Source organism: Periplaneta americana, chromosome 9 (genome assembly GCF_040183065.1).
Source record: "Periplaneta americana isolate PAMFEO1 chromosome 9, P.americana_PAMFEO1_priV1, whole genome shotgun sequence".
NCBI lineage: Eukaryota > Metazoa > Arthropoda > Insecta > Blattodea > Blattidae > Periplaneta > Periplaneta americana.
This window is the reverse complement of record NC_091125.1, coordinates 161,660,272-161,687,303: the sequence shown is the minus strand read 5'-3', so window position 1 is coordinate 161,687,303 and position 27,032 is coordinate 161,660,272. Positions and strand designations below refer to the sequence as shown.

The 27,032-nt window shown below is 34.1% G+C and overlaps 1 protein-coding gene across 1 annotated transcript; it reads left to right on the top strand.

Moving 5' to 3' along the window:
* The first annotated feature begins 7,357 nt into the window (after positions 1 to 7,357).
* On the top strand, positions 7,358 to 22,185 carry LOC138706678 (U2 small nuclear ribonucleoprotein A'-like). Its single transcript, XM_069836246.1, has 7 exons — positions 7,358 to 7,540; positions 7,663 to 7,703; positions 7,985 to 8,091; positions 11,738 to 11,966; positions 14,831 to 14,954; positions 15,672 to 15,815; positions 20,141 to 22,185. The coding sequence occupies exons 1-7, from the start codon at positions 7,459 to 7,461 to the stop codon at positions 20,206 to 20,208; spliced, it is 795 nt and encodes a 264-aa protein (XP_069692347.1). The 5' UTR covers positions 7,358 to 7,458; the 3' UTR covers positions 20,209 to 22,185.
* Positions 22,186 to 27,032: the final 4,847 nt, after the last annotated feature.

Sequence of the window (27,032 nt, the reverse complement as noted above, 5' to 3'; positions counted from 1 at the left end):
CTTTGTTATTTTTTTATTTACCAATTCATTTTTATTTATTTGTAGCAGAAGATTGTTGTGTTCTTTAAAGAATTTATTTCAGCAAAGAACCTATTATTCCCTTTCTTCAGCGCATGCAAAGAAGGATGTTGGCTTTTTTTGGATTCCAGTTCTACCGTATTTGATAGTATCTCTCAGTGGAGTAGCGTCAATGTAAGCTAAAAAGCTCAGCTTCCCCAGTTAATAATAATTTCATAATAAACCTGCAGTTTATGGAGAAAATTATTTATTAATTTTAATAGAATTTATATTTACGCGTTAAATATTGTGATGCGGCAGCTCAGGATGATTTGTGATGCAGCAGTAAACAAGAAGCCTGCACACACCAGCTTCCAAGCAGACCGGTTTCTTCTGTGTAATCCACCCCGCAGATAATCCATCCCTTTCTAACTAAACTACCCTAGTCGCAAGGCTCGAAAAGAAGCTAGCTTTAACATTTAAAATAAGTAGTTTCCGAATTATTCCTATTCGTCAGTTGTGTTCAGTTGAAGTGTTAGTGTGCATTGTGGCTGATGTAATAAATAATGAGCGAAATAACAGTTCCTGACACTAATTTACTTGAATTTTTTAGGACAATTGTATTATCAAGACTGACTTACGAACAAAAGTGTGATTTAAAAAACAAATGACCGACTCCCTTGCTGTCAATGAAGGACACAACCAAAAGACAGACGCATACTTACGTAATGATATTAATATTGTGATTTCTCTAAGTATGACAGGGAGTGAGCTAATGTTATACGTATACGTGTCTACTTGTTAAGAGATGTGTAAACCGCGAAATCGTATTTTATTACGTCTCATTTGAGGTCATGCCTTATTGGTGTTACTTACGATGTTCCAACCAATCTTCGACTGCTGACTTGAAATTAACTAGTATTTATTTTAAGACTGTATTTTTGTAATACATTTTCTCATATTGCATGAAAGACAACTTGAGTTAGCTTCCCCTGCTCAAAATTTCATGCTACGCCACTGGTATCTCTTGAATTTTTCTGGATTTCTTCCACGTCTTGCAGTAGGTATATAAAATATTCATAATTACTAAGCATCATTAAAAAAGTTCCTATTCGGAGTGAAAGTATAAAAATTTTCGGAGAACTAAAAATCTTACCTGTACCTTGCATATATATTTTAGAAACAGTGTGCTTTATTCATCAAAACATAGATTCCTTTAAAACAAATTCAACCTATCATGAGTATAACACCAGAACATCCCAAAACATACATCTGAATTACCACAGGCTTACCAGAAGTCTTAACAGCATATCACATAGAGGCAGCAATTTATATAATAAACTTCCACAGAAAATCAAAGAACTTAACATAAGACAATTCAAAAAAGAGGTAAAGAACATTTTATTAACACATATGCCATTTTGCACAAATGAATACCTAAATTTAAAATTTTAGAATTTAACGTTTCTTGATACTGCCCTTGACCATTTATGTTTCAGGTAACTCAGAGTTGAAGAAAAGACAGGGAAAGCAAAAAGAGAATATACTAGATAGAACAGTGGAGACTGAAGATCAAGCTTGTCCTATATATATTTTTTTAATTTTTTTTCTCTCTTTTTTTTGCATGTCACTTAATATTAAACTGTTAAATTTATTTAGAATTAAGTCTATTTTTGTATTATATTGTATGTTATGTCATTTTTCTTGTGTACTGACGACGCCATGAATGCTTGTAATTCTATTCGGCTAATAAAGATCTAATCTAATCTAATCTAATCTAATCATTAGTATTATAATGTTTTGTATTACAATTTATTTAATTCATATTATTGTAATGGGTATGATTTATCAGTTTGCAGCCTATCAATATAGTGTGGAGAAAGAGTGTGCTTTTACCTTTTTTCAGTAGAATTCTCGGACAGCTTATACAATATAGCTCATTATTCTACGAAATTATACAGCCACTCTTCTATGAAAGAATTTAATACAGTGTTCGAGGATAAAATAATTTTATCAGTAGGAATGTGTGGCTTCTTTGCTCCCTCGACCTAACCCCCTGTAACTTAATCTCCAGGGAACATGGTAAGAACTTGAGAATTTGAACTTTATACATGCGACCAAAAGTGTCCACATTGTGGTACCGGTTTACAAAGGCAGTGTGCTAGAGTTATTTTCCCAGTGCAGTGAGTGGGGAGAATGTATCACTCACAGTCTCTCTCTCCTTTCTCATGTCGTCTCCATCTTTATTCTCCCATTTCTCGTGTTCTATTAAAAATAAAGAAGCTGCATTTCAAGCTCTTAGAAAAATTATCATGTTTACCGGTATCATAATATAATACAATAGTGAATTTTAATTTTAAATGTTGCTAAAAATGGAGATTCTTCCTTAACAATAAAATATATACCACGTGTTCATTTCAAAACTTCCCACCTTGAATAATTTTAGATGTGCAGGAGACACTTTATCCATCTACCAATAATGATGATGATGATGATTATGATGATGATGATAATAATAATAATAATAATAATAATAATAATAATAATAATAATAATAATAATAATAAAATTTCGGCCATTTGTGATTTCAAAGCCGCGTTTTCACTTTTTAGTTCATCTCTTTTTTCAAGTCTTTGACATATTCAAGAACATCAGATAGCATATCACAAATTGTATCACCGGCGAATAGGGATTATAAAGAATGCACACTGAGCGAATTTTCCTGTGTTTTGTTTCTCTGTGCGCCAGCGGCTAGTTCCACTTTCAAGCGCTAGAGGTAGTGTAATCGAGCATACGCTAAGATAACAATTGAGAATAGAGTTAAGGCACAGGATCCAAACATCGCCTACCTTATTGCATAATCCAGTAACGCTTTGCTTCAAATAAATTCAAGTTAACAGCTTTTCCTTATTTCTCAGTGACAAACTAGTTGTAGTAATAATATTTTATATTTCAGATATCATAAATTATATTATAAAATAATATAATACATTATAAAATTAAGTATCGAATTCGTTTAATGTTTGTATATAATATAATATAGGTATATGGTTTTACTTCTCGTAAGAGTTTTGTTTTTTCCATTTTCAGTGCTATCAAATCATTACATATTTTAATTGTTGTTGGGGTCAACGTCTGAACTCTCATTATAAAGGAACTCTAGAGTGTAGACATTACAGTTAATGAAGGATTTATTATTTTATGGATCCAATTTATTTTATTTGAGTACATAATGTACCTAGATGTATTAATTATATGTGTTATATTTCCGCTGTGTCGACTGCTAGCTGGTGTGATGTCAGCGCCAACTCTAGGGAGAAAGCAGAATCTGACGCTCTAGCTGGCTTGAAGGTCATTGAAATCGGTCCGGCTACATCAAAGGTACCGACGCGAAGTGTCCATTCTTTATAATCCCTATTCGCTGGTATCACTATTAAGTCTCACAGTCTCAACCTGAGCTGATAAAGAGTCCAGGGATGGATGCTTAGGCAATTGAAGCTCACGCTCAGGTGAAATTACCTTTTTTTGGGTAGCATGATACCTGCTCCTCAGTGGTGTATCCTCCTTTTGGGCCGTCTTCGAAGTCTTTAAGCAGCTACAGCACAAATAGGACGATGTCCATCCTCCATAAAGAAGTCGTACTTGGCAAGGACAAGTGTCCTTACTTGCAGGCATTGTAGACTACTCTTTAGCACGTTGCACAACACAAACACACGTATTGCTAAACTGAAACAATGGTAACAGCACAGCGAAGCAAAACACGTCTACTCTTCATGACACTAATAATAATAATAATAATAATAATAATAATAATAATAATAATAATAATAATAATAATAATAATAATCTATGTCCGTAGTACATTCACAAGTTTAGTTCTAAAAGATAAGAAAATCCTATGAAGAGGAGGACATTGTCATCCTTGACTAGAATAAATAGTAAATAAGCAGAAGTGGTAATACTGTACTTCTGGCAGTGAGAGAGAAATCATCTCATTCTATGAAGAGGCAAATTAAAAACTTTGACTATTTAGGTGTTATGTTTGAGGAACAAAATGGTTTAAGGAACAGGGAACAGAATGTCTCTTTTAATCTATCTTCCAAGGAGAAACAATTGCTATGAACGCCTGTGTGGACATGTTGGATCTGCATGCACTACCAGTACCTCATAATGAGCACGTACAATTACATAGGCCTATTTATTTGATGATCTATACACAAAATTTGTCGGAACTTCCAAGATTTCCAAAGCACTTCTTATTAGAATCTAGCCGTGAGGTCATTAGAAATTTCCAGGAAGTCTGATCAGCAGAGACATGATCTTCATGTTCTTCAAGATGCCAAGATGATAAGGTAGGTGACAGGTACTTACCAGATGTTTCAGTCTTAAATAGTAAAATTAAATCTTACTGGCATTGCGATCACGGATTTTCTGAGAATTTTGTGAGTCTGAAGACTATCACTGGAATCCTATGGTTGTTAAGCCCTTTTCCATGTCGTATTAACTGTCGTTTCATCTTGAACGTCTCTGCAGTTCCGATAAAGTCCCATTGTTGCTTCAATGTACTCTCCACTTCCCGAAAGAGTACTATGTCTCCTCAGACTAATGTCATCTGTACGCAGATAACAATACCAGTACCATAACATCGGATAATGCTGTTGTAATGATAATATTCAAACGAGGGTGATGTTGGAATGAAACAGAGAAATAGAACCCTACAAGAACCATCAGGCTTTGTTCCACCAGCACCGGGATTCGAACTTGGGTTCACTATTATCATATGCCAAACTTTGACAACAGAACTACCAAGGCAACAGGGCACTCGGGAAGGTCGTTATTAAAATTGTTTACAATTTACGTTATCGGTATTTTAAATGTCGTGCATTATTATTACTTACAAATGGCTTTTAGAGACCCCAAAGCTTCATTACCACCTTCACATAAGCCTGCCATTGGCCCCTATCCTGAGCAAGATTAATCCAATCTTTACCATCATATCTCAGCTCTCTCAAATCCATTTTAATATTATCCTCCCATCTACGTCTCGGTATCCCCAAAGGTCTTTCTCCCTTGGGTCTCCCAACTAACACACTACACGCATTTCTGGACTCACCCATACTTGCTACATGTTCCTGCCCATCTCAAACGTCTGAATTTTATGTTCCTAATTATGTTAAGTGAAGAATACAATGCATGCATTCTATGTTGTGTAACTTCCTCCATTCTACTGTAACTTCATCCTTCTTAACCTTAAATATTTTCCTAAGCACCATATTCTCGAACATCCTTAATCTCTGTTCCTCAGAGTGAGAGCCCAAGTTTCATAACCATATAGAACAATATAGCAACTGTTTTATAAATTCTAACTTTCAGTTTTTTTGAAACAGATTAGATGACAAATGTATTATTATTATGCCAGAAGATAATGGGTACGTGGCCATTTTCTTTCCCCATTATTATTATTATTATTATTATTATTATTATTATTATTATTATTATTATTACTGCTACTATTATTATTATATTACGGTATATTTATTATTATTATTATTATTATTATTATTATTATTATTATTATTATTATTATTATTATTATTATTATGTTGTATTGCATGTTTCCACGTATTCACATTTTTTTTATGTTCTAGTGATATTTAACTTATTTTATATTTTTGTTTTCATATTTTCTGATAATGGTATATCTCTAATGTTATAAGTTGAGCTATATATAATCATAATTTTCCTTACTGTGTGTACTTAAAAATATTGTATTCATTGTATGCTTTGTACTGTAATATTTTATTACCGTACTACTACTACTACTATTATTATTATTATTATTATTATTATTATTATTATTATTATTATTATTATTATTATTATTATTATTGTTATTATTATTATTATTATCATCATTATTATTATTACTATTCTTATTTTATTATTATTATTATTATTATTATTATTATTATTATTATTATTATTATTATTATTATCAATAATTGTCTTATTTTTTATACTTTGTATACCTCATTTATTTTGAACTGCTTTTCACATTTTATTATGCTTTTTTCTTTCTTTCTGTATGTTATATATTATGTTTGATTTTTTCTTACTTGTTGTTTACATTTTATTACTATTATCTTATTCAGTTTTGTGTGTAAAATTGTAGTGTACTTTGTAAATTTGTAGTGTTTTTTGTAACGTAGTTTTTACTCCTGGTTGAGTGTTAGAGAAGGCCGTATGGCCTTAACTCTGCCAGGTTAAATAAATCATCATTATTATTATTATTATTATTATTATTATTATTATTATATTACGCTGTATTATTATTATTATTATTATTTTATTATTATTATTATTATTATTATTATTATTATTATTATTATTATTATTATTATTATACTGTGTTCTAACAGAACTTATATTCATGAATATCCTTATCAAATCTTTGAAACATATTTTTTTCACACCCATCCAATTTGAACGAACAAGTTAAATTCCATATTTTGTCGGCTTCTCTTTATTACAAGGTAGGCGATAAATCTCTCCACGTCTCATTATACTAAAGATAACATCGTTATAATTCGAATGTGTCGCAGCACCAAGCACAGGGATTATATTGAAGGAGGGTAAGAGAACTACGCCTTATGTCGATATAGATTTTGTTCCTCTGACAGTAAAAATTAGAGAATGGAAAAGTATTATGGATTAAAAAAAATATTCATCTAAATATGTCATTCAAGGAAGGGAGTTCAAACCCGGTACCCTCCTTCTTCCGGATGCCCCTGTTCAGAAGTAGGAACGTAAACAAACATTCTGTATCATTTTGACTACGGTACCTGAGAAGCAAGAGGGCTATAATTAAGCCCAAACCAGTCAGTACCGGTACCGTTACCAATATTGTTTAATATTTATTAATTTATTAATGTAAAATATGCATACGTTACGGAAAGAAATTTATGAAGAACATACTATTATTTCAGATATTTAATTAAATATAGGGCTACATTAAAATAATTAGTGTTTAATTTTTACTATAAGCCACACCATAAGAAAATAATCTGAGATGAGCTCAAGGACACTTCACTTACCGAGAAGATGAGGGAAACAATTTATTTTAGTTTCATTGCTACCAATAAATATGTAATTTGAATTTCATAGTTTATGATTAATAATTTTACAATTTTTTCACCATTTCAACCAATAGAGCTTATCACCGACTCTTGTGGCGAGATATTGTACTAATATGGCGCCTGTAATTAGATATTTATTTCTTCGGTTGGATCTAGAATACGAAGACGATTGACACATCTAGCACCTGATGGCGCAGCGAGCGCGAAAGGGCTGTACATGAAATGTGAAGCGTTTTTTTTTTTTACTTATAGAAGCGTGCAGTCGTTGATTCTTATTGTAAATATTTCAGAAGTTTAGTGTTATAGTCTATCTGTAAAAGTTAAGATGGTTAAATTAACGCCAGATTTGATACAGCAATCTATGCAGTATATTAATCCCGTAAGAGATCGAGAATTAGATTTAAGAGGTAAGTTTACGTGTAATTCTAACCTAAGACATGTTTTTGATGAATTGCTTTTATTTATTTTTGTCTGTATAATGAAATTTTATACTTCCGTATTTAAATTACCTTTCATTTTTTCCTCTTAGGTTACAAGATTCCTGTTATAGAAAATATGGGAGCCACTCTGGTATGTGCAACATAATAAAGTCTAATGTCAAATATTATTGAAAATACATTATTTTAAAATTTATAAATCAGTGAAGTAGACGTAACTGTCGTGTAGGGTTAGTGAGTTGGTTGTCGGATCGTTGACTGGATTACTAGATTACATAGTACAAAACCAAGGACAAAGTCTGTGAAACTGTCACAGTCAGTCTTTTTCTTGCTACCTTGGTTATATTTATTATTTAATTGCTGCGTGATCATTGTTCAATCATTACATAGTGTATGATAATCTTATTTTTACAGGATCAATTTGATACAGTGGATTTTTCGGACAACGACATACGAAAGTTAGATGGGTTCCCACTTTTGAAGAGACTGAAGTGTTTGCTACTAAATAACAATCGCATTGTGTAAGTATGTATGACATAAATTAATCCAGCCATTGGATTCAAGTAATGAGTGTTCATGATAATTGATAGTCTAGTTTAATTTTAACCGTAATTAGAATGTCAATTTAGAACTCTCAGCGGTAATTCTCCAGAAGAACTACACCAAAGAAGGCACATCTCCCCTCTCCACTTGTTATTAATATAACACGCTAGAATTTTCCTAGTAATTGGTCCTAGACTTCTCGCGTATGTATGTGGGGAACAGAGATCTGTCTCCTTTGGTGCAGTTTTTCTGGAGATTTACCGTGTATAATAGCAAAATGTAATTTTATACGAGCGATCAGATGAGGTGTGGACAAGAGCGACAGGGTTTTCACTCTGTGCTTACTGACACACTTGCGGTGAGGGACAGACAATGTAGAATCGCGGTGGTACAACCATACAAGTTTCCGTAACTGAAGCAGGAGGCAAGATAGATAGATGTAGAGGTGTGAAGGACTTGGAAAAGGAGAACAAGGTAATGAAAATTTCTACGTTCATTAAGCGAAAGCCAGTTTAGAGTTTGGAAAGATGAAATAATGTAGTCAGCGCAACGGACATCGCAGACAAAGCAAACACAAGAATTATGAACACGTAATCTTTGCAACTGGTTGACATTGAGGTCAGTCAGTAGAAAATCACAAAAATCAAAGTCATTGAGTGATAGTGGGAGAAATTTTCGAAAGCTGTTTAAGAAATGTAGTATGGAAAGCACTTTTTTGATAATATGAGTTACTTGGTTATTCCAGTTTAAATGTGTATCGTAGTAAACTCCAAGGTTTTTAACACAGGAAGCAAAAAGGATTATTGTGTCATTTAATTTGACTGAAAGGGCAGGAGTAATGTTGTATAATAGATGTTGATATCCTACTAGGATTGCTTGTGATTTTCTTGCATTGAGATCAAACCGAGCTTTCTGGTCCATGCAGATATAGATAGATACAGAAATGAAGAGTGGAGGTGAAATAAGGGAGGGAAACGAAAGGACCCTGAGAACCTTGGCTTTGCCCACCACAAATATGACTGCCATCACCGGGATTCGAACTGGGTCTGCAGTATCATTGGTGTTTTGCTGACTGAGCTACCAAAGGACTGTTCTCTTTGTACTTAGCAAGATTTACTTCATCATATTTGAAGACAGCAGCGTAGCATCACTGTCTATCCAAAAGTCATGAAATAATCATACTGCGTGAGGGATACACTGAACATGATTTCTCCCCCCCCCCCCCCCCCCCGTCTGCTTCAGTCTCTCATAGCTGCACCAGAGTACCTGTTCTGACTGCTTAAAAAATGTGCACACGCAGAACCTCTTCCTTCCCTCACACACAGAAAATAATGCACTCCTGTCTATCCCAGTTTGTACTGTACAGTGATACATATTCTTTCCAGTGAATGTTGTTTCTAGTTGCAGTTTTTAACAGTCTGTATCAAGCATGAAAAAGGTGAGATGATGATCAAAATGAACAGTCGGTCTGACTTTTGATTCTGTTCGTTTTCTTAAAATCAATCATTCTTTGTCGTTTTTAACATTTGACCAGAAGCTAAACTTAAAATCTAAAATAAATAGACAGTCCTCAATTAAATTTTTCCCAGAAAGACGAAAAGTCAAAGTGTTTGGCACTTTAAATATATGTGACTGTGTGATTCTGAACAGAAGAAGAACCATGGAGCCATATCAATATTTCTACAGTAAAAAGTTTTAAGCATAAGCTATAAAGTATGCAGGAAGAAAAATACTTATTAAAATGCTGAATGGAGCTAATTTACAAGAAAATTCTTCATTAGACATACAATCATTTCAACAAGTACCGGTAGCTGGTGCTTTATTCTTGTTCTCAGAGTGAATCTATATTTTGTGTGTACCCATACTGTTTTTGCTTTTTGTCATGCTATGCCACTGCTTCAAGGGCCTTAAGGTATTCATCTATCCTTAATTTTTAACTCCCTTAAAAAAAAAAAAATGTATGTTGTCTGAAAGCTTGAACTTTCTATTTTTCAAAAATATATAAGTTTTGTCTCCATGATGCTTGGTTAATTAATTAGTTGAGTTTTTATTGACCAGAAACACCCTTTCTTTAAACCGGAAGTGCAGTTCTGTAAATGTCAGTCTGCCACATTCTGTCACTTTTATATATTTTTCATGTAATAACAATTCGAATGTAGCAGTAGAGTCAGAAAACTATGTGTTTGGTTTTACAATTTTTCATATCCTCAGAATGTAGATGATTTTTTTCCATGTTCAGTTTTACAGAATTTTACAACATTAATGTTAACACAAAGGGCACTTAAAATTGAGATATTTTCATCATTCTTGCACCAAAATGAAGCTGATTAATGTAGCTAAGTGCCAAACTACGAACAATGTCCTACTGCGTAATAAAGTTAATTTAAAAACATAAAATTTACTCTGTCACACGTTAAAAGTGTTGAAATTGTTAAAAAGGTATTTACCTTCGACAGACGGCCCGTTTCGACGCTATTTGTCGTCGTCTTCAGTGTCTCTTGAACCACTGCTGATTTTGGCTCTGCGATGTGCAGTTGTCGATGGTAGGGGTGGGGGTGTGTTGCTCCTATGGTGGGGTTTGGTTGTCTGTATGCTGTGACGTACTATGACGTCAAACAATGTGTGCGTATTGAACTGTAGTTGCGTATTAAGTATATATTGTGGGTGTGCTATTGTATTCTTATATATTTCGTATTGTTCTAGGATGTTTAACTGTGAACTTTTTGGTGTGATGTGTAAAATTTCCATATCTGCTTCTATATTATTGTAGTCATGATTATTGTCGATAATGTGATCTGCATAATTTGATGTAATGTAAGGTTTGGTTATAGCTTTAATATGTTCGTTGTATCTTGTATGAAAAGATCTTCCTGTCTGTGCTATGTAAAAATGTGGGCAACTATTGCATTTTAATTTGTAAACTCCAGTTGAATTATATATATTTGAATGTTTCTTGTGGTTATTTAAGTATTTCTGAAGACGACGACAAATAGCGTCGAAACGGGCCGTCTGTCGAAGGTAAATACCTTTTTAACAATTTTAACACTTTTAACGTGTGACAGAGTAAATTTTATGTTTTTAACAAAGTGTTAACAAGAACTTTAATCAATTAATTTAAAACTCCAACATCTTAAATCTTTGTTTTTATGTTTGAAATTAAAAAAAATTAAATTACATTTATCCTTAATGGGATGTGTTCTTTTAGGAATAAGACATTGAAATAAATTTTGTTGTAACATAAAAACTGTGGGCCAAGGACTAAAACAAACAAATTTCAGTTTTTGCTTTAAAAAATTGCCACCCTGAAATTATTTGGGGGGGGGGGGGTTATTTTGTGTGAAAATCCTTAATTTTGTGCAATCAGAGAAAAAAAAGAGTTAAAAAAATTGGATAAAAATTGCAAATTTTTCTCCCAGAGGTAGATAGGTACCTTAAATCTTCATCTTAACTTTGAAGACAACTATAGCATATACTCAGCCTGCAATGGAGCATATTGTTTTTCACTTGTAAAAGAAACAAGAGTTAACAGCTTGCTGTCTAGTGCTCCAAACAGAATAGCAGGGAGCATTACCTATCTTCATCCCTTATGAGATAACACGTGACTGAAATGTGTAACACTTTCAGGAGGATAGCAGAAGGCTTGGAGTTGTGCTTACCGAACCTGGACACGCTGGTGCTGACTGGGAACCTGATACAGGAGTTAGCTGACCTCGACCCCCTGGCTAACGTCAAGTCTCTGCGCACGCTAAGTCTGCTCCATAATCCAGTCACGACACGGCAACATTATCGGCTGTACGTGGCTTTCAAACTGCCTCACCTTCGGTTACTGGACTTCCGCAAGATTAAATTAAAGGTCGGTAATTACAGGTGTGGCTTAGAGCAGATTTACTTTCTGTGCTGTTTCTGAGGTTCTTACGAAATTGATGTCCTGTATGATTACATACTTCGAGTGTAATATAGAATATGTTCTGTTGGTGCTTGTATGTTTTACGTTTGATGAAAGTACAGTTTTCATTTTCCTGAAGTCTTCACTTTTATTAACTAGACCTAATTACATTATATTCATAGAGATCTGTGACATAGCGGTTCTCATAAAATTTGCCATACATTTTTTTAAACATTTTTTGTTTGTGAATATTCTTTAGGTTTATGTTTTAATATCAATAATTCGCAGATATGATAGTGATTATTTTTAATCGTATATTATATTGCAGTGTAAAATATTTAATATATTTAAGTTTTTAATCCTTCTACGTTTGTTAAATAATTTGTCATTCATAGTGTTCTATCCAAGGGTAGGTCTTTCACTGAAAACCCAGCATTCTCCAATCTTTCCTATTTTCCACTTTCCTCTTGTCTCTGCATACAATTCATATATCTTAGTATTGTCTATCATGTGATATCTGCTTCAGCCATACTGAAATACTGCTAATCTTCATTCATATACGAAGACTCAGCATGACAATAAATGCATATACAGTCAACTTCCTATAATTTGCGGTAATTAATACATGAACTTAAGCAAAATATAAAAAATTGCCAATTATCCGCAAATTTTTTTATTATTAAGTCCAGTAAAAGTTACACTGACAGGTTCAATGACTAAAATACACTTCAAAAACAAGTGCAAAATATTTTGAAACAAAATATTTACAGTTCATGAACTTTTTTGCACTCGTGGCCCCTCTTCTTCCCAACTGCCATGTAGAATTTTAAAACAAGAAAAACAAGTTTTAAAAAATATCATAAGACATCTTAGTTTAAAAACAAAGCCGTCTACTTTTTTTTTTTCCTTAGAGGATAGTTCATTTTTTTTTTTTCATTTTAGATCGCAGATTTCTTAAGAGAGAAGAAGAGAACATAAATTGAATAAAAACGGAAATGGCGTTGCTTCGCCCCCCCCCCCTAAAAAAAAGATCGCAATTTATCCACAAAGCAAATTAACCGCACACGAATTATTGGGAGTCGACTGTATGTCCAAAGCCCTTCCTATTGACTGTCAGAGTAACAAAATCTACATCGACATAAGGCATAGTCCTTCTACCCCTCCTTCAGTATAATCTCTGAGTTTGGGGCTGCAGCACATTCGAATTATGACAATGCTATCTTTATTATAGAGAGACCTACTAACCAGCTATCATAACTGTTGACTAAAAATATATATATATATATATATATATATATATATAATTATTGTGTAAGTGTAATAATGACACAACCATTTTTTATTATACGAAATTAAACAGTAGTTACAATTATTCCTTAAAAATTGGATGGCTGTGAAAAATTACGTTTCAAACATTTTATAAGGATATTCATGAATATATTCTATTACAACATAGTATAATATTAATAAATATACCGTAACATAATAATACACAAAATTTAAAATACCGGTAATGTAAATTGTAATCAATTTTAATAATGACCCCTCCCTTTTCACAAAATTTTTCATACGCCATTGAGGTCCATTTGATTTGCACTAGTACCATAGGGACACAATTACGCTTTGCCTCCAAATTTTAACCTTTCACTTGTGGCTATATAGAAACAATCTGAAGTTTTTCTGTATTTTCTAATGCCAGGCATTTGACAATAAAGTCATTTGACCTCTTGCACTCCAATATTTTTCAAAGATACTGTCGTGGTCAGCCACTGAAGCACAGATTTTGAGGTGTTCTGAATCCATTTCTTGATGCTTCATAATGTAAGTAGTCTTGTACAAGTCTCAAATATGTTTGATGCTTTATATTAGGTTGTTAGTTTAAAATAATTAGGCATATCTCTCATGTCAATTCATCTGTCATTGCTGCATACACGTCGATGTGTGCCTTATTTTCCAGTGTGATATAGAACCAACCATCAGTCAGGGTGCATAAGGATTTTGTGTTACGTTTGTTGACTTGTGGAGTCTTCTTGTATGGAATGAAGATTCGACTGTATAGTAATTTTGATGTGTTTGCGATTGTTACATATAACAGGGGCACCATTTTGTTGTTAATTTTGTCCATAACTGTAATGTTTGGTCTGTTATGTCCAACTGTAAATATACTTCTATCCCAGTACATGTTTACCATATAATCATCTTCATTGTTATTTATGGAAAATACAATAAAGAAGATGCTAATGCAATGTACAGGAGTGAAAAAGACGAGTTACAGAATGTCTTATTCTGTGAATCATATTTAAAGCCAGTCCACACCTGTGGAGTAACAGCACGTCTGGCCGTGAAAGCAGGTGGCCTGGATTCGAATCCCAGTCAGGGCAAGTTACCTGGTTGAGGTTTTTTTTCCGGGGTTTTTCCCTCAACCCAATATGAGCAAGGCCACTGGCGTGGCTCAGTCGGTTAAGGCACTTGCCTGCCGATCTTAAGTTGCACTTGGGCGCGGGTTCGATCCCTGCTTGGGCTGTTTATCTGGTTGGGTTTTTTCCTAGGTTTTCCCCAACCGTAAGGCGAATGCCAGGTAATCTATGGCGAATCCTTGGCCTCATCTCGCTATCACCAATCTCATCGACGCTAAATAACCTCGTAGTTGATACAGCGTCGTTAAATAACCAACTAAAATAAATATGAGCAAATCGGTGCTGGACCCCGGACTCATTTCACCGGCATTATCACCTTCATCTTATTGAGGCTCTAAATAATCTAAGATGTTGATAAAGCGTCGTACTAAAAAAAAATATTTAAAGCCATGTTGTATGTTGTTCATTAAATAGGAAAGAGAAGATGCGGTAGCACTTTTCAAGAGCAAAAAAGGCAAAGAATTGCAGAAGGAAATAGCGAAGAAGTCAAAGACGTTTGTTCCAGGAGGTGGTCTACCCGACACTGCAAAACCTTCAGGTGATTGGTTACTTTACTCATTCCACAGTTTACATTTCAGTCATGAAATTCTAATGAATTAGATGGATTTATTTTTGTAAAAACAAATACATCACCTTATTTTTCACATTTTTTATTTTTTTCCACATAGTCTCCATAGCCACATAGTCGTAAATTTATAATTATATATGTTTAACATTAGGAAATATTTACTTTTTTTTTTTTTTTAAGTTTCCGTACTTTATTTACAAATCTAGAATCTTCTATGTAATTTCATTACATAGTCAAATGTATATGGAAAGTACACAATGAATTTATATGCAGGAACTGCATACAATTTTACATAAATTAATCAACACCAGTGCCATATCTATTACGTTGTTCACAATATTTTTTTTTAGGTATGTATCTTAGGTTTTTTTTTTAATAAACACTTTTCATAATTTACATTAAATGAGAAAGATTTAACTTGTAAAGATCACTTTTCTGATAATGAAATTCAGAATTTAGAGAACTACTATATTATGGTATCAGGGATGGCAAAGTCTACACCAAGCGTCATCTGCAGCTCACAAGGTTATTTTTTATACCCTGTTAGTAGGTCAGACTGTAATCGAAAACAGAACTTTTTTTTTATATATAAAATACAAAGCATGCTCAAATAAAACCTATTTGACCGACCTCAAGTAGTCATTGCAATACCAATATTGTATACATCACGAATTCATAATTTTTCAGGACCATCTCAGGAAGAACTGTGGAAGATCCGTGAAGCAATATCCAAAGCCAGTTCATTGGAAGAAGTGGAAAGGTTAAACAGATTGCTGCAGTCTGGTCAAATACCAGGCAGGAACAGGCCTCAGGGTCAGTCCAGCAGTAAGGGTGTGTATTTTATTCGAAAGAAGATTTGGGGGTAATGGGTGGAGGCTGTACTTAAGGGTTGCTGTTGGGTGTGTGTTTGAATCCCGCTTGGACTAATTACTAGTTGGGTTTTTCTGGGGTTTTCCTCACCTGTAAGGTGGAGGCAAACTTCACGCGGTTGTTCCATCTTCATTGCATTTTACTGTCAGTATTCAACAGCAAATAAATCAAGTCAGCAAAATATTCTTCTTCAAGCACAGTTAATTCAAGTATAGGTCTTGCAAGCACGGATTACCAATGGAAGGAATGTGAATCAAACACTGCGATAAGGAAGAGCGGGCGACAGGAAAGGTCACGAGATAGCTTGAATGATATTCAAGAATACAGTCGGAAGAGAAATGACATCGATAGAATCAGTCTTGCGTTGTGATAGTTACATTATGACTTTAGTTTGTTCCATGCATGTGAATGCATGTCTTGTATCGCACGGTATCATTTCATTCGTAAACATTTATTGCTCGTTTAATTAGCTTTGAATTTTTCTCTTGCTACATTCTTTATTTCCACAGCGATGTCCTCATTTGTTCATCTTCTTGGAAGAGACAGTACTTCCATCGGCTCGCACCTCTCCTCCCTCGGCGTGCCTACATACACACGTCAAAACAGACAGCAACGCCACCATTGGTTTTCGGTAATCGTTTCTTGCGCGAGCTATACCAGTGTTATAATTTTTAAAATATGATTTTAAAGTTTAAAAGTTTTCAAAAGTTTTAAAACTTCATTGCATTAAAATATGTTTAAAAAGGTAATGTATGGTGTATAGAAGGTACTGTTTTTTTTTTTTTTTTTTACTTGTTAGGAGAGAGGGAGGGAACATCCCACGCACTACGATCTGAGGTTTATTGTACACCCCTCGATATGGGCTGAGTTGTGTGCCCACTGATCCTCTATGCACACTGACCTAACCACTTTGACCCCCTTAATGACCGGTCCCTACAGCCAACAGAGTCCATCATGTACCACTCCTGCATTGGCAACCCCCCCCCCCCAGGCTCCCTTAATGGTCTGAGGCGGAAGTCCTCCCCCAAGAAGGTCTGCCCCGGGTTCCGTTGCAGATGCCATTCATCATCGCATGAGTACAATCCACGGAGGCTGGCCAAGAGAGCCAGCAGCTTTGGAGGGCCATCTGTAGAGCAATCTGAAAACCAGACATAGTAATGGGATGATGAATGAAAGAATGATAGGATGAGTGGGGTTCCAATCGTCTGATAAAGTTACCTGATCTTCATCCATAGGAGTGAGGGAAAAATCTCGAAAAAACCTCACCCAGGCAACTCGTCCCAACCAGGGATCGAACCCGGGCCCGCTGAGTTCGGAGTTATACAAGGTACTTATGGCTTTTAAGGAACCTGGACGAACCTGGAGGTTCATTATCACGTTCACATAAGCCCGTCATCGGTCCTATCCTGAGCAACATTAATCCATTCTCTACCATCATATCCCACCTCCCTCAAAATCCATTTTAATATTATCTTCCCACCTATGTCTCGGCCTTCCCAAAGGTCTTTTACCTTCCGGCCTCCCAACTGACATTCTATACAGGGTTGCCATACGTACGACTATAGTTGTACACTTACGACTATTTTGACTAATTGTACGAGGTACGACCGAACTCTTAAGTCGTACGCAATTTTGTACGACTGTTTTACTGAAGGGACAAAATTATTTTGGAACTCACAATGTCGGATTATAATTAAAAAAATAACAGTTAATTTGCCCCTTTTCTAGACAGCTTTTCTTCATTCAATATGTCATTGACTAATACCCCTGATCACACATATAATATGCTTTAAGGGAATAAAAGATGCTTTGAAAATCAATATGGTGACTACACTTGCCATACAAATAATAAATTCGTCACCTAGAGCTCCGGGTTTCATGTAAGGTGCTGTTATATCAAAGTAACACGAGTTCAGAGATCTGTTAACTTCAATATAGGCTACAGTATGTTCAGCAATGGAAATATTTTTTATGAATGAAATAAGTACTGCGCTAGGATTAAGAAATCTAGACGCGCTGACATTTTAGTGCTGTCGGATTGAGTCGACTGCAGGTGGATTAATTTGATGTAATATCAACTGCCGCACTGATTGTTATTAAATATCTGCCGTTGCGCCGGCCAAAGGTAAAGTTTCTGCTGGCTTTCAATATAACAATGTTGTTTCCGACCAAGCGTCATCATGCAAGCTTTACCGAAAATGATAGTGTTGATGAAGAAATGGTAATTTGAATGATAAATGCCATTGTGGATATCAACTATTATTACTAAAATTCTTGATTGGATGAAGAAATGGATGCTGCAATAGGAAAGACTGGAGAATGCTGGGTTTGCAGTGAAAGATGTGCCCTTGGACAGAACACTATGAATGAATGAATATAAATTTATAGGCCTATGAACCACTTTTTTATGGGTGTTATATGAAATATATTTGTGCGCACTATCTATAAAATAGTAAAATGATGAATGTACGACAATTTTATGCTAAGATACGACTTTTTTCATAAGTTGGTACGACGATTGCGTTTCATTTATCTGGCAACCCTGATTCTATATGCATTTCTGGATTCGCCATATACAAGGTACATTACCTTTTGTAATATATCTTAAAACAATGAAATTTTATTTATTTCTTCTTTAAGTTCTAAACTTTTATCATATTTTAAATATAATAAGTGTTATAAAGTGAATGAGTATCAAGAGAAACAATACTGAAATCATAACTTTAGTTTTGAAACCCTCTTGCCAAATTTTGAGTCATCATATTCACTCTGTTTAATTTTTTTTTTCTTCAGTTTATAATTCATATATGTTTATTTTAATCTTCTGTCAACAAAGTTTATGTAAACATTCGATATTGTAAAATTCATGTAGGAGAGTATACTGAGTCCTTCTGGGCTACCTCCAATGGGAGGCAGTTAACAAAATAAAGTAATTCCCATTTGTTTCATAAGGAAGCTGATTTATAAGAAATTGTAATAACCTGGCCAAAATCTTTACCATTTGAATCACACAAAACCTACAGAGTGAATTATTAATAGGGAATGGATTTCTAGTTCCGTAACTACTATATTTTGTGTGTTACGTCCTAGACGTATGTTATTCAAATGTCTCTACGTTTCTTGTGCACAGCATCCCCCTATTAAAATCCTATAGGATCTAAAATGCGTAACTGAACATAAAGTCTTACAAATGCCTAAAAAAACGCCTTTTTAGTATTTTGCATGTATTTAAAATTAAAATAAAGGTAAAGACAGCCCCTATACATGCCATGAAGACACTTGGGTGCACGAAGGTAGAGCCCTATGCTCTTTTTTTTTTACTTGGTTATTTAACGACTCTATATCAACTACAAGGTTATTTAGCATCGATGGGATTGGTGATAGTGAGATATTCGGCGAGATGAGACCGAGGATTCGCCATAGATTACCTGATATTTGCCTTATGGTTGGGGAAAACCTCGGAAAAAACCAACCAAGTAATCAGTCCAAGCAGGAATCGAACCCGTGCCTGAACGCAACTCCAGATCGGCAGGCAAGTGCCTTAGTCAACTGAGCTATGCCGGTGGCTCCTATGCTCATGACCTTGACAGTAGAATGAAGTGGTGTGTTAGGCACCACATTCCGACTGCCTTTTTTTACCCCCGGGAATTATCCAGTACTCAATTTTAATAGGAGGCCGAGTGAACCTCAGGCCATTGTGGAAGTTTGGCAATGACAAAATCCTGTCACCATCCGGGATCGAACTCTGGACCTTCTAGTCAGTAACCAGTTGCTGGTATCAATGAGCCACCTGGCAACCTTACAGAATCAAAGTACCGATATTAATATTGCCCAAAAACTATTAAGAAAAAGCTGTTAAAAATTGTCTTACAGACAAACACTGATCTGGCAAGTTTGTTCCATATTGATCTTAGAAGGAGAGGGAAGAAGATTTTACCTAATTTCCTGGAACTGAAGTTCGTTTGGAAATGTCCATCCTAGCATAGAAAGCGTGGTAGGTTATCCAGATTAAGCAAGAGCTTACAAATAATTTCCGCGTCAGTGTGAAATTAAACTGACCAATCAGCAATCAGTTTTTTTTTTTTACTCATATATGGACCTTTTACTGTGTTTGAGTCTATTTCAGGAAATTGATTAAGTTTTGTGTTGGTATTGTAACTTGTAATATAATTTTTACCGCTGTAAAGTTATTGAGTGCAATGTTGGTCAAGTTAAGTGGGGACCAACTGTATTTTATTATTATATTATTGCTGTAAAGCATTTCATTGTTTCAAAACATTTTACAGCTTCATTGGTAGAGGAGGACGAAGATGAACCAATGGACACCAGTGGACCAACAATGAATGGGAAGTGAGTGGGACAGTCTCAGGAATAACCGTGTTCTCCAGCCACAAGACTTCGGGTTTCAGGAGAGTTTGCACAGGGCTAAGTGAATGATAGAAGGCTTTTAGTTACATATCATTACTAGCAAAGTGCCATTACTAATCCAAAATAATTGTTGTATATAATTTGATAAAAGTTGTTTCTGATTATAGTTCTAATCTTGAACACATTGATGCAGAAATATCCTTTATTTTATGTAATATTTTTATTTCTTTTAGTGCTTATAGTTTATAGCTTCTTTTTTTTTTCTATTGCAAGGTAGATACGAGTTTGTATCATGTATGTTATGGCATTTGCTGGGAAATTAATGAAATGATGACAATTTTTTCTTTCCATAGAAATTTTTTTATCACAGTTTGCTTCATTAATGATGAAGTTAAGATTTGCTCAAATGTTTTCACAGTGTTTAACTTTCTGCATTGTAAAATAGTTTCTAATGTATTGTCAGATATAGCAGACTAGTTTAAATTCAAATTTTCTGCATAGTTTTCAGTTTTTAGGATAAATTTCACTTCAGGAAGAGATGTAAAAAATAATGGAAATAGCAGTTTAATCTTGTTTTGTTGTTAAAATGGTCTTAGTCCACATTTTTCTTTAATGTTGCTTGTATTGTAAGCGAAAAGTTTCTTTAGTTTCAACCAAATGTGTGTGAACAATCTTGTTACTTACTTTACTTTTGTGGGCGTCTCCACTTTTCAGCGGTTGCCCTGAATTTCCTTCCGCCATCCTTCTCGATCCTGCCAATCCTTCTCCTGCATGTGTCGGTCCTTCATCATTTGCTTTCCATGTTTTTCTTGGTCTTGCATGCTTCCTCCTTCCCCGAGGTGACCATTCCAGAATAATCTTTGGCCATCTTTCTTCTTTCATCCTCAAGATCGATAAAAACTAAATGAATTTCTTGGGCTTTAGCATATGATTTTTCAGTAATCTGTCTTATATCAAAGATATGATCCATACAAGATCTACCTGCAGTAAAACCAGCCTGATCCTCAGATATTCTTCCCTCAATTGCTATTTCTAATCTATCCTTTAAAATTGCACTAAAAATTCTACTTATAGAGGACATGACACTAATACCTCTATAATTATTAGGATCCTTCCTATCTCCTTATAAATAGCAGATATGTATTATAAAGCCCAATCTTCAGGTATTTCATCCCCTTCCAAGATTTGATTAAACATCTTGCAAATAAGCCTTTATAATAAAGGGGGGCCATACTTCCATAATTCCATCACAATTCCTCCAGACCCACTTGCCTTTCCATTCCTTGCCTTCAATAATGCATGCTGAACTTTCTCCTCCAAAATCGGCTCCATATATGAGAGTAGTCTGTCATTACCAAAACTTTCACAATCTTGTTACCTTTGAAAATCTAACGAGAATGTTATTTTGTGCTTCTTAATAAGATTTTACACTTCAAATAGTCAATAAATATACAGTTCACTAAGATTTTCACTCCTCTCAACAGTGCAACAAAAGATAATGACTAGATATTTTTATACCATTGTTCCCAACATAAACATACAGGTAATTTTATATTATTGTGTTTCCATTATTTTTCGTATTCTCTGAAGTAAATGAAAAGAATTACTGGTAGTAATTTTTTAGTTTCACATTAGGAAAACTACACACAACTGATTTAATATGTTTCTTTTTGTGCTGAGATGGAAGCAGTCAAAAGATTTAGGTGTAACCTACTGACAATCATTCCTTGCAGTACAGAATGTAAAGCTTTCTGGCATTCACTGCCCTGTGCTAAGCTATGAGTAGTATTGGTGAGTATGTTGGTGTAATGCTGTGTGATTTCAAGTGAGAAGCTGATAAGAACAGAATTTGAATACTACTGATGTCGTCTATATCTTCAAAATATTCTTTGTGATATAAGAATTGAAAAAGAAATCTGTAAAATATCTCTTTCTTTTCAAATAAAGAGGTTGAGAAGCAGTATTTATCAGCCATTTTTCTAGTAAGTACAATGTTCACAGGTGAAGATGGCGCGAATCTGCAGCTTTGAAGAATTTGATAGACTTTCCGTTATCAGGTAATGTATTTCTTACCCTTCCTGAATGATGGCTGGGAAAAATAATAATCCCATTGTAGCCTACCTCCTGCTATGTCCTGTATTACAATCTTTCCTCTCCCATATTTATTTGGACTTCTGTCACATTCCTTGCACCACTTTCTCAGAAAAAAATAATTTTCCCGTAAGTGCTAACACTGTTTTACTCAATAAACACTATTCATACAGTTCAGATTTTTACTCTTATCATTAGAGAAACTGATAAGTAGAGCCCGGATGTTTAGGCATTAATAACAGTTAAAATAGGCAGGTAAAAAAAGCAATAAAAACGTAAAAAAAAAAAAGGCATAATATATTTTAGCAATAAATTTAAATTATATCAACATAACTCACATATTTACTTCGTAGGTGACACATGTTGACTTATAAAATACCTTTTTTTCATGATTAACTGTCTTTTCACAAACCTTGCATAACAGAACTGTTCCATCGTTGAAAACACATGGGCACCAAACTCACTAACGTAAGCATGAAGTTACAGGAGAATGGAGAAAGTTACACAAGGCAGAGCTGCATGCATTGTATTCTTCACCTGACATAATTAGGAACATTAAATCCAGACATTTGAGATCGGCAGGGCATGTAGCACGTATGGGTGAATCCAGAAATGCATATAGAGTGTTAGTTTGGAGGCCGGAGGGAAAAAGACCTCTGGGGAGGTCGAGACATAGATGGGAAGATAATATTAAAATGGATTTGAGGGAGGTGGGATATGATGGTAGAGACTGGATTAATCTTGCTCAGGATAGGGACCGATGGTGGGCTTATGTGAGGGCGGCAATGAACCTGCGGGTTCCTTAAAAGCCAGTAAGTAAGTAAGCATGAAGTTTACTTTTCATTGGTTTACTGAATTTAGGCATTCTAGCTAACCGATCTTATACCTTCTGTCACCCAACAATACCGACTGTTCCTCACCCAAATTTGTTTCTCCTACAATAATAAACACGTGTAGCACAAAATTGTAACAGTAAGATTTGAAAATATGAAAGCAAACAATTGGAAATGCAACGTGACAACTTCTATGAGAACGGGCTTAATATTTAAAATTATAAAGCTGATTGCTGGTACCGTGAAAACATGACAATATTATATTTGTAACTGTGGATTGTCGATCATTATTCATATTACACCAATAGTATTAAAGCACGATTATTAGCAATTAAGCACCGAAATAAATTACTTTTGTGCGAGATCGTGCGTATTTGCTTGGTTTCCGCACAAAACCAATCCGCGGAAAGTGTAAAATTCCACATTCAGTATTCCCAACCTAACACACAAAACAATTTCCCTCCTCTTACCACTTAACTGACATATTGATTTTACTGTAATTTCACCTAAATTGCACTGTTAATTATTGTTTTTAAATATTTGCAAAAATTAAGTAAACTCTACAACTCCACTGAAGTTACTGCATTCGTGATGCAAGTAACATTAAGGAAGCCGTGAAAAAATCAACAAGATTCCAGATGCCGATGTTATTACTGCAATATGTTATATAAATAATATTGTTAAAATATTAAAATGAAAAATAAATCATTACATAACCTTACCGTTTATTTTAAGTTCGCATTTATAGACTGGGGGGAAAAAAAAGACAGACGTATACCAAGGCCTGCTGAAGTATAGTAAACACAGAAAACATTTTAAAGCAACAATTTGAAGATAGATATTTTTGTTTTGCAAATTTGCCGTCATTGAACAGAAACTAAGATGGAGATTTCATTGCAACTAATTAGAAATTATTCCTTTTTCAGATATGTAATAAACGATCTTCGCACAAAATAATGTACGATACACGAGCGGTACGTTTTCTTTCAATTCTCGGAAATTAAAAAAGCTCAACTACGTTTCACTTTTACAAACTTTTCCTCGAACATGAAAACTTCAACATACTGCTCTTGTTGCGCATATTACTATTATTTACTATTGTTAGTAAAGTTAGTCATTGTTTCAAATATTTAAATTTCATACACATTACCAGTAACCGGGACTTTGGCAGAATGCCTTTTTAAATGTGTTAAATCTATCTCCTTTTGAAAGTAAATCTGTACGAATTATACCTTTGTGATTGAAACGTCACAGTTTTATGTTGCCCTATTCTGCCTTTTTTAATATAAATGCTTTTTTTGCCTTTATTTGATTATTTATCTATTATTTATTAATTCATTATTAAAAATTGCCTACAGGTATTTTTTAATTTATTTCTATAATGGCTACAATGAAAGTGACTTCACCAAATGTATATTATTGCCTTTCAGTCAGTTCATATTCTCTGTGCAACAATGAGTCCTGCAGTGCAAAAATGTATAACAGTAAGCGTTTTAATTTTATCGCTTGTGTTTATTTGACAAGACGACAATGAGTGCGGGTCTAACATTATTTTTAACTGTTAATTTTCTTTCAGTTTTCATTGTGACGTTGTAGCTAGCTAAATATTTCATATCCCATCATATCAGTACAATCAAACACAAAAATGCACTTTCCAAGGCTACTGGGAAGTAGATTTTTTTGCTTCCAACAGTAATTGCAACATCGAGTCGAAAACCTCAATTTGCATTCGACTTATGTAAAGCTTTTCTTGCTGCCGAAATCCCTTTGTGGAAAGTGCAAGGTTGTGGGTCTATTTTAGCTATTTATAATGCCTTTTTGCCTGCCTATTTTAGCTATTTATGATGTCTTTTTGCCTGCCTATTTTAATGATTCATAATACCTAAATTTCCGGTCTCTGCACATTACAGTTAATTGGAAAATTGCAAATAAACAAGAAATATTACTTTAAAATGACAAAAAAAAAAAGGCATTTATTAGTAAGAAAAACCTGAAAAAGGCAAAGTAGGCAAAATAAAAATTGGCTCTATCACTTTGATTTACCCCAGATCACATTTATATCTATGAAAATGATGATTTACTTCCACCCAGTAAAAAAAGGCATTTTGCCAAACATCCGGACTCTGCTGGTAAGTAATGGTTTATTCCTTTGCTGTTTTTTTTAATAAAATGGACAATTTTCTTGCAAATTAAAATGATTGCCATGTCATTAGGAAGTCTAGCTATTCTACTGCAGTAATCAAGGGACAACGCTGCTATTCAGACAGAGTTCGTGTGTGTATTCCTAGATGAGCTCATGATGTGCTATTGTCAAAGCTATGCAGACTTTGTCTAATTTCTATTTAACCTTTCACTTAATTACAAAATACATAATAGGTTTTTCTATTTATTTTGACGTGTTCTATTCCCCTTGTAATCTGTACAGTTTATGTCATTTCCGTCCTGTATAATCTTTAAGGAAATGAAAGGAAAATAATAATAATTAATAAAACAACACATACTTAAATTGCATTAAATTTATTTCGTTCTCAGCCATATTCACAACCCTTATAAATAAGAGCGAATTCCTTAAAAATCTAAATATCACAGTAACACCCAAAAGAGAGCATAAATGTTTCATACAATTACGAGGATCCCTGATAGTTTTTTTTTTTTTTTGTCACTGATGTCTTCCAATTCATATTAACGAAACCATACCTGCCTTACAGTTTATTTCAGTATTTTCTTGAAGTATATTGATGTGGTAGATATGCAATATTCTTCGTACCTATATACAACTGTGATACTAATAGTAAATTTATCCTTTCTCAAAACATTGTTACTGCTGTCAAAATGTGGAATTTGTTGTTAATAGGAATTATTATTCTCATGTGGTAAGTTGAACTTAAATTGTTTCTTGTTTCTCTTCAAGTCTACATTAGGAAATATAATACTACTGTAACTATTAATTATTGTAGTACTGGCCCAGTCACGTGGTCAGAAAGTGTACCATTGAACCACAGAAGAAGGTGAAATACCGAGATTGAACTGGTCAGATGGACTAGAGAAGATTGGATGTTGGAATAGGACTGCAGCCCAAAATGGACATGGCGAAAAATCATGGAAGAAATGAAGATCGAGCAAAAGGTGTAAGTTTGAAACTGCTTTCAAAATGTAATTAATTACCTTCCTAACATCAAATTTATGTAAATATTTTTTTTATAATAGTTTTTGCTTCATTTTTACAAATTACTGGTTTTCTTTTAACTCTTGAATAGTGGTTATGCCTAAGAGTATTGAGGGTTTTCATTTCAAAACTTCCCAGTCTAAGTATTTATTTCAGTTAAATTTAATTTTAACGAAAAACACGTCAACTTAGATATTGAGGAGGAATTTTGAAACCAGTGTTAATTCCATTAGGTCTCACCCTCAATATCCCACGTTTGAAATTTCAAATGGCACTCCTATACTATGATACTTAAATTTGAAAGAGTATTCAAATTGTTTATACAGCTCCTTCATTTGTCTTTGTTTCTATCGTCACCTGGCAACTTGAATTGTTGTTATTGTCATTTGGTTGTAGAATGAAAACACAGTTTATTTTGGGTAATTTCCTAAATTTAATTAACATAAATCCAAACTTCGGCATTTATTATCCTCTATTCTGTTTTAAATTTTTGAAGAATACGTTTATAATACATAACTACAGTAGCATGCAAATTAATCCAAACAACGTAATTACTTATGAAAAACACTCAAATGGGATAAAAAAAAAAGGATCTAAGACATACCTCAGTAATCTATGTGGCCTCCCTTGTTCCTAATAACAGCTCTGAGACGATTTGGCATGGATTCCACTAATTTCCCACAAATATTCTTCATTTCTTCATCGCAAAACCATACACCA